The sequence below is a fragment of the Lampetra fluviatilis genome, chromosome 2 (genome assembly GCF_964198595.1).
Source record: "Lampetra fluviatilis chromosome 2, kcLamFluv1.1, whole genome shotgun sequence".
Lineage (NCBI taxonomy): Eukaryota > Metazoa > Chordata > Hyperoartia > Petromyzontiformes > Petromyzontidae > Lampetra > Lampetra fluviatilis.
The window spans coordinates 29,546,362-29,563,321 of NC_136276.1; the positions used below are offsets into that span (position 1 = coordinate 29,546,362).

A 16,960-nucleotide genomic window follows, 5' to 3' on the forward strand; every position below is an offset into this window, starting at 1 on the left:
AGGGATTTTTCCTTGTATTTTGTGTGTTGCGTCTAATAACCGATATCACTCTCGTTGCCTGGGATCTTGTATAATCTAATCCAATACAATCCAATCTAACGGGCACAGACCACAAAACCCTCTCCACAGCACGCAGCCGTTTATAGAAATGGCTTTGCGTGTGTGGGGGGGGGTCTGCTTCAATTAATCAACCGTGGCCACATTTCACATTATGTTTCGGTTTTAATGCACGAAATGGCGTAACAGAATCCACAACATCCTTCCCTCCATTTGAGAGCTGGTCGGCCTGTTTCCACTTGGCATGTTTATTTTTGGGCTGTTGAGAGGTCATTGGGCGACTGCTGTTGCCGAATGGACAAGTGTATTGTTAATGCACCGATGTAATGCGTGCCGTTGCTTTTAACCTAAATTGCTCCCATGAACCAAGCTTCACCTCGCCCCCGTCTCCTGCGTGGCTTTGTTACTTTCACAAGCACGATTACACCTGCTACACAAAGCCGATCTAGGACGCCCTCTACAGACCACTGAAGCAGTCGCTATGCAAGAGTTTCGTCGCTGACAAGAGAAAAAAAAAGGATGTTTTTCCGTCAGTGACCGCGAATGTCCTATTTTTTTTACTTGTCCTGTTGTTTATCACTGAAGGATCAACGATTTACAATGGCTATTTAACTCAACCCTTACAATCCAAGAAAAAGTTTGTTTTGTCAGAACACCTCGTTTTGCATTGCCACTGCCTACCGTAATACAACTGAGCAAGGTTTTGTTTTGGGATGACATTCATTGAAAGCCGTTCAAATCAATAACATGGTACAGTATCAATGCAAACAGCCATTTTCTTCCAACAGAGCTATAAAGTATAAGGTTCTTATATATGAATTAAACCCGCTCTAAAGGCAACTAGGTTTATTGTATTAAAAGTAATTGTATAAACTTGTTTGTATATATTTAAACTCGATTCGAAGCTTTCGTGACTGCAGGAATTACTCTTAGGTTCTTTCGGTAGTCACGAAGAAATAAGTTTAATAATAATAATAAAATACGTTTCGATTGCAACACCATCAAATACAAATGAATGCAACCAGGCTATGCGTTGTTAACCAACTGTGCTGCATTGCATTACTCTTTAATTTTACTAAATGTGTTGTAAAACTTTCTATTTCTCTAAATTTTTCCTTGCTCGTCTGTTTCACACTTAACTTCTAATTTAGCAATCGTTGGAAGAACGTAATCAACCAGGCTATGCGTTGTGTTAACCGACTTGCATTTCATTACACTTCCTAATTTTACTAAATTTGCTTTCTCAAACTTCCGATTTTCTTGCTCTAAACATTGCCGTGCTGGTTTATAGTCCATTGTCTCTCCTCTGGCCACGAGGATCCAGAATTCCACAACTCTCATTGTCCTCTGCCCCAAACCCTCCCCCCCTATTTAAGGCCTCGACAGTGGCACCGTCTTTCTGCTTATCATTCTTTGGAGCGTGGTCAGCCAAGTGGAGTGTTGGCCGGCTGTGTGTTGTTGCATTGTTGTTTTTTCTCATTCATTCTTACCCTTTGGTTGCTTGTTGCAATCGAAACGTCATATTCTATTTGATTTTCGACGTGACTTTACCAAAATGTATATTTATTTTAGTAATTCACAGCACAAACCATCAGTGAATATTGAGGCTCATCCAGAAGCTACTTCAGTCCTTCCAGCACAAAGCATTAAAAGCACTGCACCACACCAACTTAATCGAAATTAATGCCAGTCATTTTTATTTAAAACTTTTGGCTACGACATGGATACAAAACGTAAAAGATAAATTAGCCTGGATGGAGTCCAGCTTTCACGAGTCATGTTAATACAACATCACCCACATGTGGACACAGGACGTCACCGCTAATAGGCACCTTTCAGAAACTGAGATTTGCACTGAACGTTTAGCTTTGCCGCAACAAAGCGGTAACAGCAGCAACTGATAAGAACCACGTGTTGACTTGACAATACCCTCAGCCAACTTGCATCCTGATGAAACATGCAAAAGTGTAACATTTATGACAGCTTTGTTAGGATAACCTCAAAGATGGTGCAAGCCCAACAGAGGACATGTACAACATTATCATCATTGCCACCAGCCTACACATTTAGACTTTGCCTCATTTTAAAACACTCGTGCTGGTGAAGTGATAACGCCAACAATTTCGCCTTTATTAAGGATTATAAATACACCACAGGCCTGCGATCCGACTTTGCAACCACTTTGCCCTCAGGCTGTTAACATGACAACTCAATATTAGTTCATTATTCGTTTTCACAGATGGTTGTACAGACTGGACTCAAGCACCCAGGCATCTGCAAATGATGTTTCAAGTGCTGAGAAAAGACAACTGCCTCACCTTGTGCACATAGCAGCAGCTCGGGACACCGCGCACTACAGTATACGTGTTGTAGTGAACATCTGCACTCGATCGCAGCACGTTTGAAAAAGTGCTCTATGGAAAGGTGTGCATGTGTGTGCACGAGTCTAGTTACCGCACAGATGATCCGCATTAGCAACAAGCTGGGACACCACTCTATAATCTCATCGCATCAGCAGCACAGACCTCTCTTCACGCAACGAATACTCGCGCTCAGTAGAGCGACCGTACGAACTCGGTGGGAAGAATATCTTGGCAAACCAACATGGATCGAAGTGCCGGCTTCTTTGCTTGCAAATAAATGGAAAGCTCAGTTCGCTTGCCGGCCGCTCATACGTGCTCAATTTTATACATGTGACCTCCAATGCTGCTGATGAGCGTCTCACACACACACACGGTATCTGCAAACATCATCAACACATTTCACCACGCCAGAAACAAACCATGGGGACTTATTTAAAAAAATATACTTCAGAAGACCAACGGATCTCTGGACGAACCTGTTTCGGATTGAATAACCCTCATGCAGTTAATTGCCAAACATCACTTTCACCACAGCTGCCAAACGCAGCTACATTTCACCCCATATCTTTGCCATCCAGGTATCTGTATCTCTGAACAAACACAATTTTGTCATTATTACAAATATGCTTTGCATTTTTTTCTGCTCGGTTGCATGGAGCTGATTGTTTTGCGTCAACGCAGAATAGCAACACAGCCCGACATCAACCAACCACTCAAATCGGAATAATGAAAACTCTCATTCAGTCTGCGCTGCAGGAAAATAACGGAATCGACTGAGTTCATCCGTTGAAATAAAAATACATAGCATGGACTGAGCAACTTAGGGTAGCCTTTAAAAAAGTGGGGGGGGGGGGGGGTAAAATGCTTTAGCCTCCATGCCTGTTCAAGAACTACACTTTTGGCCTAAAAAGACAAGATGGTGACAGCAAAAATAAAATAAGAGCGCTCCTAAGAAAACCAGCCTCCGCTTCTGCATCCACCTCGACAAGCCGCAGGCACGGCAATCACCTCCCGCGTTTCTCCTGCACCGCAGCGCTCAATCTCACGACTGCACCGTGTCGTTAGCGCGAGTGCAGGCGGGAGTGCCGTGGCCCAGGGTTAGGCGGTCAAATCGCTTTGGCCTGCCCCTATTGCCCACGTGCACCTCCCCGCTTGCCCTCCTCCCTCGGGAGCTCGAGCGGCGGCTTTAGAAGTCTGCGTCGAGCGTGAACTGGTGGTCGACCTTAGACATGACGCCCATTTTCTGGTACTCGGCCACTTTCTTCTCGAAGAAGTTGGTCTTCCCCTCCAGCGAAATATTTTCCATGAAGTCGAAGGGGTTCTCCGCACGGTACACCTATCGGAAAATGCGAGGACCGATAGTTAATACGAGTGCGAGTTTTACTGACACATGAACGAAGAGGGATAAACCTCACCTATCCACATTCAACTGCTGAACGTTTAACAATACAGGTTAACAGTATAATAGCAAGTTAAGTTATTCACACTTTTTTAGGATAAAATAATCAAGTCACGTACAATTTGTATTTGAAAATTATAATTTTGGGGAACGAAAGGCACTTAGTATTGCGCTGAGCTTTGATCAGTTACACCCTTGGTGTTCGTAACGCGTATGCATGAAAATCGATTATAACCTTTCAACTATTCACAAATTTGGTAATCTGCGTACTATTCACATTGGGGCTCCCTAGTATCAGTTTGCCTGTGCACACGGCTATTAGCTTCCACAGCCACATAGCATAGTCTCACTGGACCAAAATTTAAGGGTAGCAGTTTCCAACCGTTCAACCTGTGAATCACCGTTAACCCTCAAAATTCAATGATTTAATATTTTTTATTAACTCTTAATTGTAGCATTTGCAAGTTCCGTGCACCACTTTCCATGGCCCTGTTGATCACCAGTGGCCCACAAGTTGGAAACACCAGAGAGAAGAAACGAAATAAAAGTGTTGGTCAACCCTTAGGACTTCAGAAGAATACAAATGTGATATTGTGGAGTTCACGAACTACATCCAGCAACCCAACTCCCTATCCTTTGCTCACCTTGGCACAACCGAGTTCTCCAAGCAGCCTGTCGGCCACAAACTCGATGTACTGCTTCATGAGGTCACAGTTCATGCCGATAAGGTTGACGGGCAGCGCGTCCGTCAGAAACTCCTGCTCAATGATCACGGCGTCCATCACGATCTGCTGTACACGCGACTCCTCGGGCTTGTGCACCAGGTGGCGGAACATGAGGCACGCAAAGTCGCAGTGCAGACCCTGACGCACGGAAGACGAGGAAAGAACGGGTAAGAGGGAGGACAAGACGAGACAGACATGGAGACCACAGGCAGTCATTACCAAAGAGCTAAGTCAGATTTGCATACCAGGCTCCTGCCAAATCAATGGATTGCACAAAAAATGTCAGTTCTCTTTCATTCAAATAAATATTTTTTGTCTTGTCTGTACTGTCTAGTCCACTGTTTGGCTTATACGTACCGAAAGCAATTTAAATTATACACAATATTGAAATAATGCATATTAAGTGGTTTAATGCACGCTCGTTTTTGTCTCATTGCCACAGTTACGCGTTTTCTATATTTAATCATTTGTGCCATCTTGTCAAGTCTTGTTCGTACTGTTGTACTTGTAGTCTTGTCATTGATTCAATTAAACCCAAGTTAGATCTGAACCGTCTGTAATATTACGTAAAAACTAAGTTATGAACGGATGTATACAAAACGATCAAGAACACCCATAAAGCCTTAACAGACTGTCGGAGCAAGTGCTGTTAGCGAGCACTTACTAACGGCCGGCACATGAGGCGGGTGGCCAGCACGCCCGCCCGCCGTTTATGTCTCCCTAGTGGCGATGTTAACACACTGCACCAGGTACTAATTTGAGGCCAAGTCGACCTAGGGGAGGCCCAGTACCGGTTTAGATAATATAATCACGGATGTTGGCCGTGAGTGGGAATTGAACTCGGCCACCGTGTTCTTAGCACAGTGTGCAAACCGTTACACGATTGCTCCCCATATATACACACAGAGCAGTGACAAATAACACCAATTTAAAAATGATTAGCACCACACAAATACCGAGGAACATTGTGCTTCCTCGGTGTTAGTGAGGGTGTCCGAATGTAAAGTACTTCACCACTATTACTTAAACACAGCTATCGAGATGGGACGTTATACAGAACACAGTTGATCTTGCTTGCACTTTAAGGTCTTCAGCTCATATGCAAATAACGTGCGAGGGATTGTGCTTTGGCAGATGTGCTCTGATCATGTCAGCACATACCAGGCACAGACCCACACGCAAAGGAGGTGCTCACCTCGTCACGGCTAATGAGCTCATTGGAGAATGTGAGGCCGGGCATGAGACCACGCTTCTTCAGCCAGAAGATGGAGGCAAACGACCCCGAAAAGAAGATGCCCTCGACAGCAGCAAAGGCCAGAACACGTTCACCTGCACAGTACACATGGCACAATAAATGGTACGAGCTCCCACATCCATTCTAAACAGGGTCTCCTCCCTCTCAAAAGAGAATTTATGTGCAAAGGCCCTCTGCTGGTTGAAGAGATTGCTCAATAACAGAGTTCTGAAAAGCAAGATGCACCTTAATTGTGCGTGGTGTGAATGTTCTACTAATGTGGTCACATACACACAAACCCACTGGATTATAATAACCTAGAGTGGGATAAGAATCAATTTAAGAGATCTCGGATCCAATTGTGGCATTCCAGCTCATTCGTGTTACGACAAGACACAGAGCAGCATAATTTGGAAATAATTGTAGGGATAAAAGAATGTGGATATAGGTAAATTGGGAGTCTTTGATTGGGGTATGATAGGTTCATGTTTGGGGAGAGCACGGGTCATACCGAAGGTGGCGTTACTGTCGGAGATCCAGCGGAGCGCCCAGTCTGCCTTCCTCTTGACGCACGGCAGAGTCTCGATGGCGTTGAAGAGAAACTCCCTACCCAAGCAAGACCACAACTAAATCAGCACGTGCACCACACAATACACTGATATCCAGTTCTTGGGAAGGGAGTGTTTCATTAAGCCGAATGTGCTGAAGTTTCTTTACTCCCGCATGAGCGATAGCTTTCTCCAGGTTACCCCTGGTTTTCTGCTGCATGCTAAATGCTCAGCGAAAAGGAACCAACCAAAAACTCAAAGAACCCACTTAAAAGTCTCCATACTCCAAGGCTTTTCTAGATACGTTTTTTCACGAGGCATGAGTTAATGCTGGTGGTCGCAATGAAGATGAGGGCTGTGTTGATTAAAGTTTCGCAGAGCGTTCCTCTACCTCTGGGTAGGGTCCTTGATGTACGTGTCGATGAGAAGGCTGTACATCTCCGAGTGGATGTTCTCCATTGCGATTTGGAAGCCATAGAAGCATCGTGCCTCTGTGATCTGCACTTCCTGGCTGAAGCGCTCCACCTGGTGCCAAACAGCAAGGCAAGGAAATATACAAAACAGCTATTTTTTATGCACCGGATTTTTGGTTGACACTTCTCGTACAACAATCTTTTTGAGTAAAAGTTTTTTGGCAGGCAAAAAGTCTAATCATCGACTGACCAGATTCTCATTGACGATGCCGTCGCTGGCAGCAAAAAAAGCGAGGACGTGGGAGATGAAGTGTTGCTCCTCTGGCTTTAGCTGCTCCCAGTGCTGCTGATCTTTGGACAGGTCCACCTGAAAGCAATAGCAGGATGAGAGTGTGAGCTGGAGTAACCAACACAAAAAAAACTTTGAGCAGCTGGAATCACACAGACCAGCCACATTTGATGAAATACATGCTGTGGAAAAAGAGCATTTTCAGCAAAGGTCACCGATATTAACATTGTATTCTGCTTTCATCTACAATTCAGTAATTTGGGCAACTTAAAAAAGACATTGGTAGCAGGTTCAATTAAATCACAGGCTCTTAGTGCCATCAAGAGTAATGTTCTTAATGTTTTGGCAGAATAGTCCTCTGCATAAAATATTGAGTTTACAGTGGGGGATCTTAAATACATTGGAATGGACGAGTGAGTTGGGTTGATGCTGTTATTAGAACTAACAAGCAGAGTATTATTAGGTGTGGTGTGACTGGGTTGGCGATACTAGTGTAATTCAAGTATAAGTCTGCGGAGTTTTAATTCTTAGGAACCATGTGTAAACCGAAACGGCAACTTTCTAACTTTAAACATGGCCCAGCACTGTACTTTCAAGCACTCATCAGTGAGTCATGAACCTGGCAGACTAGTCCAAGTCCTCAGATTTTTAAAGAAATTATAGCCTGAACCCGTAAACTAATGTGTATATGGTGAACTCAAATTATGCATTAATTGTATGATTAGTTGAATGTTGGCTGAACGCATATTCCACCAACATTTGGAAAAACAGAAGCCAAACTTTAATTCCATCAGGACTAGTTGCCATTTTACATTACACATTTAACACAAAAAAACAATTCTGCCAACGAACGACCTGGGCCCAACCAAGGGACACCATACCTCCTCAGCTGTCCAGAAGGAAGCCTCTGCTTTCTTGTACATCTGCCAGATGTCTGGGTACTCGATGGGGAAGATGACAAAGCGGCGAGGGTTGTCCCTCAGCAGAGGTTCCTCCTGGGCACGGGGGTCACGCAACCGTACAACGCCGGCCTGAGGGGGTACAGACACATGCACACCTTCACCGACGTGCACCAACCACACATTTCACAAAGCACCATCCACATAAAGACGCTCCAAATATAATTTTAACAGTTGGTAAAAGTGCCGTTAGAGAGTGCTTCTTAAAGCCGGCACAATACACGAGGGGATGGTGGCTAGTACAACTTCCAGCCACCTGTGTGGATGGAAGTGGTACTATTTATCCACTGCACCAGGTCATCATTTAAGGTCCAGTCTACCTAAACACTGGTTAAGATAGGTCACCGTGAGTGGGAATCGAACTCGCACGGCTAGGTCCATTGCGCAGTGCGCCAAGCACCACGATTCAAAACACGCACCTTCACCAACATCCACCATACCTTCTTCAACATGGACGCATGAACCACACAACCTTCAATAGCAAGCATGTAGGCCAATAGGCAGTACATATAAACCATCGTGCAGACAAAACCACACTTGAAATACAATACAAACAATTGCTCGCAAACATTTAAAAGACCAAACCTGACTCCTCAGCTTGCTCAAAGTTGTATAATTACCTAGAGTAACCTCCCCTCACACGCTGTCCACTCTTTATAAAAATCATCGAGATGCCACCAACCACCAAGTTGAGCCTTTTCACCGTAAAAAAAAATCTTCGATATTTTGTTTAAATCAGAGACCACATGCACCTGATCTATAGTAAAACATAGCATGCGTTGTCTACTTAAACAAGGACACACGATCGGCTATATTCATTTAACCAAGCGCTCTTTTGTAATGCAGTCCTGTGCGTTCTTGGTAATAATCATCAGGCGTGTGCGCTCTGTAACTCGACTTGTTCTTACAACGGAGATTGGTAGACATGTAGATTCGGACCTACCATCAGCACCACCTGCTCAACATCTGTACACAAGCTTCTGTGCGCCCTCACCCACAAACACCATCTCATTCCATGTCCCCTACTGTATGCGCCACACGTGTGGTTTATAAATAAATCCGTACGCTAACGTAAAAGCACTGTACGGGGCCAACACTTGAGCAATGTGGCCACAAGGTGGCGCACTCGTCTCACTAAACGCGCCGTTTGCGCAACGCCAAACTTCGCTCCTTTATGTAACTACAGCCGATGACCAAGGGATAGAGCCTAAATGTCTCAAAGCATTACCAGCATTACGCTACCGTAAGCGATAGGTTGTCATCAGAGCGTTAGACGCGTCACACGTTAGTGTGCGTCAAAGGCTGGCCCCTGTACTTGAGACGACCACTCAAGAGGGTTCCGATTTAAACGTACCGCGCAAACACCAGTCACAAAAAAAACATTTGAATTTTTCAACGAGGTTCAACTCAATAATAACCCGACGCCTACCGCTAATGTTGCTATAATGAAGGGCGGGTAAATTATACATCACGAATAGAGGGAACACAGAGGGGAGGGCCTGTAGACGGCTGATGCCCGTCAACAGGAGGCCAAGCAGCTGGCCGAGCGATACGAAACAGGTCTCTTTTGTTCGCCTTGAGACTTGGAGACCCGCCCTCCCACACCACTAACCCCACCCCCTCCAATCACCTCGGTCGTTTTCTCTCCAGCCTTTGTATCATCCTGGACGGCGACGGGAAGGTTCTGCGAGACAAACCAACAAAAGGGATGTGCTCAACACAACCCGTATCTCCATTGCAGCACGAGGCGGGGGTGGTGGTTAAACCCAGCTCTTAATACATTACAGCCACTCAATCCACCACCAATGGATCAAGTCTTCCCCACCCCATGTAAAAGTACGTTTTTTTAACCATACTTCACCACACTGGTTAATGGGGGTTTATAAAACGAGGACAAGCCTGGTTGCGAATCAAACGCATGTCGCTGTGTATTCACAGCACAGTGCGCTGTCAACTACCATGTTACTACTTATTTATTTTAAATAGATGGCTCACACAGCAGCTCTTATTTTTCTTGCAAGAAACCAGCTGTCAATGGGTCTCTAATGTGGGGAATAAATAAAAAAAATCGTCTGACGGTTAAACATGGAACGTACAATCAAACTTGTATGTAGGATCACGCGATCATGCTCTTGTCATAATCACGTAACGAGGCAAACCCATTGTTTTGGAACTGCTTATTACAGAGCATGCCGGGGACAGGCGATGGAAGATGTGGAAACTGCAGAGTAACGTACCCAAAACAAACCCCAGAATCTGAAGCATGTTTAACTAGCAAATGTGCAATGTACAGTTATTGTATACCTAGTACCAATGACTCTAAATGCACCCAATCCTGTCATGTCGAAGAAGCCAAGCAGGCCGAGCCTGGCGAGTTCTTTAATGGGTGACCATCAAGACTTGTGAGCTGCCCTGGTGGATTTGTCTAAATATAATTATGAATCCCTTGCGAAATTCTAGAGACTGCATAGCTTTCATGTGCACAACACCAATTCTGTTAAAAGCATTTAAAACTACATTTATTCCTGCTCAAAACACAGTTGTATCAAACATGTGCGCTAAACTGGTTTAGCGGTGACCGAAAAGTGAATTAAAACTCTGGGCTATCAGCCGTGTCAGATCAACAGCTCTCTCCTGGCAATAAAACCCAAACGATGTATTGTGCCAGTTTTTTTACGGCAGTGTAAAACAACCATCTTTTCTGGAGGTAGGTTGTAAGCCATAAGTGCATTTGGGAAATAACCAATTGTATATATAAATATAAAAATCCGCCCAAGGCTTCATTACTGTCGAGTTTGTGTCTGTGTGTGCGTGAAGGCCGTGTCCCCGACGTGGGGAGCGGTTAGCGCTACGCTGCGCTATGAACCCGGCGACCCGAGTTAGATTCCCGCTCACGGCCAACACCAGTGACGATTATCTGAACCGGCCCTGGGCCTCCCCTGGGTCGACTCAGCCTCAAATGAGTACCCGGAGCAGTGTGTAAACATCGCCACTGGGGAGACAAAGGCAGTCGGGCGTGGTGCTGGCCACCCACCCCCTCGTGTACCGTTTCGGCCTTCATAGGTGCTCGCTAACAGCACTTGCCCCTACAGTCTATTAAGGCTATACGGGAGATCTTTGTCTGTGTGTGTGTGTGCGTGCGTGAAGGCCGTGTCCCCGACGTGGCCACGGTGAGGCCTTGCCGGGCCCCACGCCCGTAGAGAGGCCCTCACCCGCTCCTGACTGTCGCACAGAATTCTCCGTGCGGCCCGCGATGCCAGCGCCTTGGAGTTGGGGCTCCGCATCTGCTGGGGTCAAGGATCAAATGAGAGATGGGGGACAGACGCACGAGGAAGAGACGTAGGACAAGAAAGAGAGAGAATAGGGAGAAAGAGACATGAGATGAGGGGAGAGATAAACACGGAGAGACAAGTAAATTAGTTATTACAAAAAGTACTTCGATATACCATTTAATCTTGATTTGAAGCTTTCGTGACTGCAGGAATCCATACGCTTAGGTTCTTTCGGTAAAGTCACGTAGGTAGAAATTAAATAAAAACAAATCACGACGTTTCGATTGCAACACAAGCATCATCATAAAATGAAATCGCGACGTGATGATTTCAACACAAGCAATCATCAGATGATGATCATCAGACGAAGATTGCTTGTGTTGCAATCGAAACGTCGTGATTTATTTTATTTCTACCTACGTGACTTTACCGAAAGAACCAAACAGTATATAACAATTTAATTGAACCTATTGACGTACCTAGCCCAATTCGTCTAAAATAACACCCATCTCTAAAGCAAACATGTAACGTTTCGGGAAATGGACCTTCGCGCAGTGTTGAGTTTTTTGTTTATTCGTGTACCGCTACCAACACAGAATCTTTTAACGCAACATTGTTACCAGATGAGATAATAGCAATCTGTACACTAAAGTTGCTTCCGACATATCCACAGCAACCACAAAGTTTTATCAATAAAGCACTGCACGCTTATAAATTAAACATACATTATATGGCAGGCTCCGGAGTACCAGACACGTCAATTATAAATAATTTGTGTGTACGCCAACAATTAGCTATGATTATTATCGATCTGGTCACTCATTACAAGCCAATGCATTGTCACCAAACACAAAGGGCAGCGATTAAACCACACACAAAAAAAGCCACAAAAACCAGATTACCACACGAACATAGATGCATTTCCCCTCATAAGTCACATTAATTGTATGCGTTGTCAAATTAAACCAAACATCGATTGTTTCATCTCGTCCTTCGCGTCTCCCGCCAAACACGAACCGTCGCGCCCTTTTCACGAGGGGTGGTCGCCTTCTTGACCGGAGAAACCGCGTTCTCCTTGTTGGCAGCGAACACCGTTGAGGCAGACATCGTTTATGCGTCGTACGACTGGTAAAACTTGTTAACTTTAAGCTTTTAAGAGGTTCGTTATCGTTAACTGATGAGACTTGAGTCGGATCTTCCAGCTGCAGGGTCCCGCGCTTTGCGTTTCCCGCGCGGAGGTGACGTTATTTATACTCGGCGTGACGTCACCGAGGGCGTGGCCAGGAGCGTGGTCATGACGTCACCACGCCGGAGTCGCGTGGACCGTACCACTTTACAGCGCGGGGAGAATTGTTCACCGTGTATTGCCAAATGCCTTATTTTCTGCGAATAAAATTAACATAATCACGTAACTTAGTAGTTAGAAAGATTTTAATTTAGGAATAAATACCTATTAAGGCTTGTCCCCTTGTAATGAACGTTTCTCATTGTATTAATATTTTACAAGCACCCCTGGCGGTGGTAGTGGTAGAGCCCACATTGGGGGTGGTTGTGTAATTGGTCGGTTGCTTTAGGCGGGAGATTCATTCAAATCAGCTGTTCGGTAACATTACTTACAACGGCGTTAAACTACGCTCGGAAATAGAACAAAGTGTTTAAAATGATGAACATTCTGTGCGTATAATGCTCTAATACGAAGCAAGGTTGACGTTCAACGCGCAATCTATCAGTCTGATGTATTAAAGTTGAAATGTAAACTATAATTAGTTAAACTTGTGCGAAATTATACCGAGTAAATGTACTGTACAGCCTAAGAGCAACGTTTGTAAAATACCCTGCCACGTTGCACAACTTTAATTCCAACTCGTTATAAACTTTATATTATCATCCTTTTACAGCGATTTAAAAACAGCGATTAACTCGAGTAAGTTACTAATAGCTCGCTTTTGTCATTCTACACGTTGCATTCTTTTTTAGGCGCCAAAAAACGTACGAAAATAAATATTTAAACGCTAAATAAATATTTAACTTAACAGCTGGCGGGACAAAGGCCGCGTCTCAGCCGCTTGCCGCTCCACTGCTGGATGAGACATTCTCTCTATGCCATGTGGGTCATGCTGGGGGGCTATTTGACCATACTTCGTGATGATCAGCGTGGACTGGTGAGGACGGACAGCAAAGACAAAGATCCATGTCCTCATCATGTCGCCTTCAGACTGTAGGACCGAGTGCTGTGAGCGAGCACTTTTACCAAGGGCCGGCGGCACCACGCCAGACCGCCTTTATCTCTCCGAGTGGTGATGTTTACACGCCACACCAGGTACTCATTTGAGGCTAAGTCGATCTAGGTGAGGCTCAGGATCGGGTTCGATAAGTTACTGGTGTTGACCGTGAGCGGGAATCGAACCCGTGGACGTAGCGCAGCACGACAACGATGCAATTGTGGTGGCGGGTTTCACGACACGTTTATACTCTGGTTATTTCGGTAAAGTCACGTCGGTATAAAATACAATTTTATGGATTCCTGCAGTCACGAAAGCTTCAATTCAGATGTAGTTTTATTTTTATTATTTCCCTTCTACGTGACTTTACCGAAAGAACCAATAAGACGACACGTTTATATTTACGCGATCTCACCGAAACAAAACCACCCCTCCTCGTATTATAAATGCGACTGTGTTTGCCCGTGCCGTAGCAGTACAGCATGGCACAACCACGTTGTGCCTGGTGCGGTCACCCATCGAAGAACTATCCAGGCGCCAAACATCCTGATAAGCACTCGTGGGCCGGTCAAATCGATTCAAATCGATCCCATAAGACCGCGATGCTTCGAATTGTTGTTGTCCATCGTCAGAGCGGATTGCAATAATTAGGATCGGTAGAACATGTTAATGAGACAAGACTGTGCGAAAATATGAATTGAGTAACAGTATATATAGTCGGTGGGAGTGAATCGTGTTACATGCCACTAAGGGATGGAATCGTGGACTTGAGATTCGATTACTGGTCGTTACAATGAGGACTTGATTAGAAACTCGGCTTGTAGGCTGATCAATGGACAAGCGTCAAACGAGACGAGGCGTTGAACCAAACGGTAACGATGACATTAATTGGTTCTTGAATTGCATCGTGAAACAAATTGACAACTCCAGAATCGTCAGGAGTGAATCTACGCTGAAGCAAGACCTCCCGCCCAGTCTCAAGACAAAGCCTCCGATTGGCGAACACTCGTTGCTGGCCTTTGTGAAACACGTGGACAGGGCATCTTGAGAGCAGACTGCCAATTGCTGTGAGATGTCGTAAACTTAAGTTACATAATAAACACATTCACTGACAATTGGGTTCGTTTCATGGCTACTGTTCGAATGTTTATTTAAAATTTCGTGCTTTAAGAGCCGCGGTGGCGAGATGTTATCAGATGTTATCTCGTCTAGGAAGCAGGCTATCGTCGGTTCGACCCCGACGCCTGAATATTTAAAGCTTGGATGCTCTCCTCGTGGATTTTATCTCGGGACCCACTGGCTTTTCCCTCCACATTTTAAAACATGCGTTTAGATTACTTGGCTGCGATACATTTCCACAACACACACTTTGTGGCCAGGTCGTTCTGAAACATAGGTAATAGCTCCGAGTTTTACCTGGTAAATACATTTATTTTACATTTTTTATGTTAGCTGTATAAATATTAAATACATTCGTGAAAGCTAAAGCTACGAATTACGAAGACTATTGCACGTATTCCTTAGCCGTGGCTCAATTCAGCACCACATCCTTTTACTGTATATTCTGGAGGCGTATTATCTGTTATCTTGTTCGTTCACATGCGTGAGTAGTGACCAGCTCGTCCTTGATGTTCAGTTCAGTACGTGATTTTAAGAACTTAAAATTCAGCAATGTTTAATTATAATTTCCATCCGCTTGGTGCACACCATATCAGTGTCACGGGATGGCAACCGTGGTGGATAGTGGAATTGGGTATGTTAATGTTTGCACGAGGTCATACAATGATGCAATTATATCGAGCATGACCAGCATGCATCAAATGACACAAAGGACCGGCAATGATGGTGAAACCAAGGACACTAGAACTAATGCATAATTAAGACGCGATATTAAATTCCTTAGACTTCAACCTCGCTTATTCGGGGGGGGGGGCACAATATTTCCAACATTGCAAAAGATGATAGAAACAGCCCATGGAAACCCTCATCCTGCCATAGATTCATAATGGCCGATTGCCATCAAACAAGATTATATACACGCACTGGCGGAGCCAGGGTGGCACGTGTTCCCCCAAATGATCCGATCGAAATCCCAAATTTATATCGGATCATTTATTAGTAATAAATCGGCATGTTGCGACCCCCACTGCCACCGTGTAGCATATTATGTGCCAGGGACTCTGAGATGATAGGACAATATTCTGAGTCCATAATTGGCAATAAGTAACGACAAAACAGCTATGACTCACATAATTATGCGCAATTGCGTATACAGTACACGACTTCCCTGAATGCATTAACCTTCAGCGAGCGAGATGCTGATCACACACGGTTCGAATTCGACCCTCGGTCGATGGCTGCCATCGCCGCACACGGGGACAAGTCCTTACAACCATCATTTTCCATTGTTGGAGGGGTTGCCCCCCCCCCCCAGTACCTGAGTAATCCTGGCTCCGCCATTGTCTACACACGTTTATTAAAATTCATTTTCACCAATCTCAATAGGCTCTAAACTGGTTAAGGACTTGCAGACCGTATAAGATTTTGAATTCATTCTCAGCTTGGCGCAAACCATTACTCCAGCGTCACTGGATATATCATTCTTTTAGGGAAGCCTCCGGTTGCTCATTGAAAGCAAGGCTTCCTTCCCCACCAGCTTTACACAATGGGCATTTGCCCTAAACGTTGGTGATATTTTATCGTGAAGTGTCAATATGACCAATGATTTAACCATCAGTCTCTCGTCCGGACTTCTGAAGTCAACTGTACCTGGTTAAAATTGGTCTTTGGACATCACGAGGGTGAAAAGTGCGAGTGGTTTTATCCATACCACATGCCTCGTGCCATTTTAAATAGGTGCTTGCAAACAGAACAATGTGCATAGCTGCATTTTTTTAATCTCTTCGTATGGGGCACAAATTCCACACCATCTTTTTAGCCATTCACTAGAAAACTTACCACCAAGACATGGCTAGAAATGGGCATGGTCTAAACAAGTCAGATCTTTAAAAAAAAGTCATAATTTCAGTAATATATCAATACTCTTTGGTTATTTCGGTAAAGGTCACGTAGATAGAAAATGTATAGATCACGACGTTTCGATCACAACACAAGCGACCGTCTTCAGGTGAGAGAGAAAGCTACTGAAACAAGGTCTTATATAGGCCTGAGATGGATGCAGCCTCAGGGTAAGAGGGCAGGGCTAGAGCTGGTCTCCCTGGAGGCTGTGGAAGTGGCTATTGTATTGTGAAAGATTAGCATGTCAATGCACGAGCTTCGCATGTCGCAGCATCGGTGACTGAGCGGGAAGGATATCCAAGCCCGTCAATACAAAGACATCCAACCAAATAATGCAACTCAGTCGGCTAAAAATCACAGGATGGAAACATCACGGCAGGTCAAGACTTTACCTCGGTAATCACGTCCTTCCAATGATTGCTCAATTTGTACCCATCTTCACAGTTGAAGTTGCATCTGCA

At 44.7% G+C, this 16,960-nt stretch overlaps 1 protein-coding gene across 4 annotated transcripts; it reads right to left on the minus strand.

Moving 5' to 3' along the window:
• Positions 1-1,741: 1,741 nt before the first annotated feature.
• Positions 1,742-12,483, minus strand: LOC144945065 (ribonucleoside-diphosphate reductase subunit M2). Of its 4 annotated transcripts, XM_078873284.1 has the most exons (10): positions 12,277-12,483; positions 11,200-11,271; positions 9,618-9,671; positions 7,910-8,059; positions 6,990-7,106; positions 6,718-6,851; positions 6,290-6,384; positions 5,740-5,873; positions 4,464-4,682; positions 1,742-3,756 (listed from the first exon to the last, which is right to left on the minus strand). In XM_078873284.1, the coding sequence occupies exons 1-10, from the start codon at positions 12,364-12,366 to the stop codon at positions 3,607-3,609; spliced, it is 1,215 nt and encodes a 404-aa protein (XP_078729410.1). In that variant the 5' UTR covers positions 12,367-12,483; the 3' UTR covers positions 1,742-3,606. The 4 variants fall into 4 exon arrangements, with proteins under 4 accessions (XP_078729410.1, XP_078729419.1, XP_078729430.1 ...); XM_078873293.1 differs by lacking the exons at positions 9,618-9,671; positions 11,200-11,271; positions 12,277-12,483 and adding an exon at positions 8,931-9,223; XM_078873304.1 differs by lacking the exons at positions 9,618-9,671; positions 11,200-11,271; positions 12,277-12,483 and adding an exon at positions 8,896-8,969.
• Between the last annotated feature and the right edge of the window lie 4,477 nt (positions 12,484-16,960).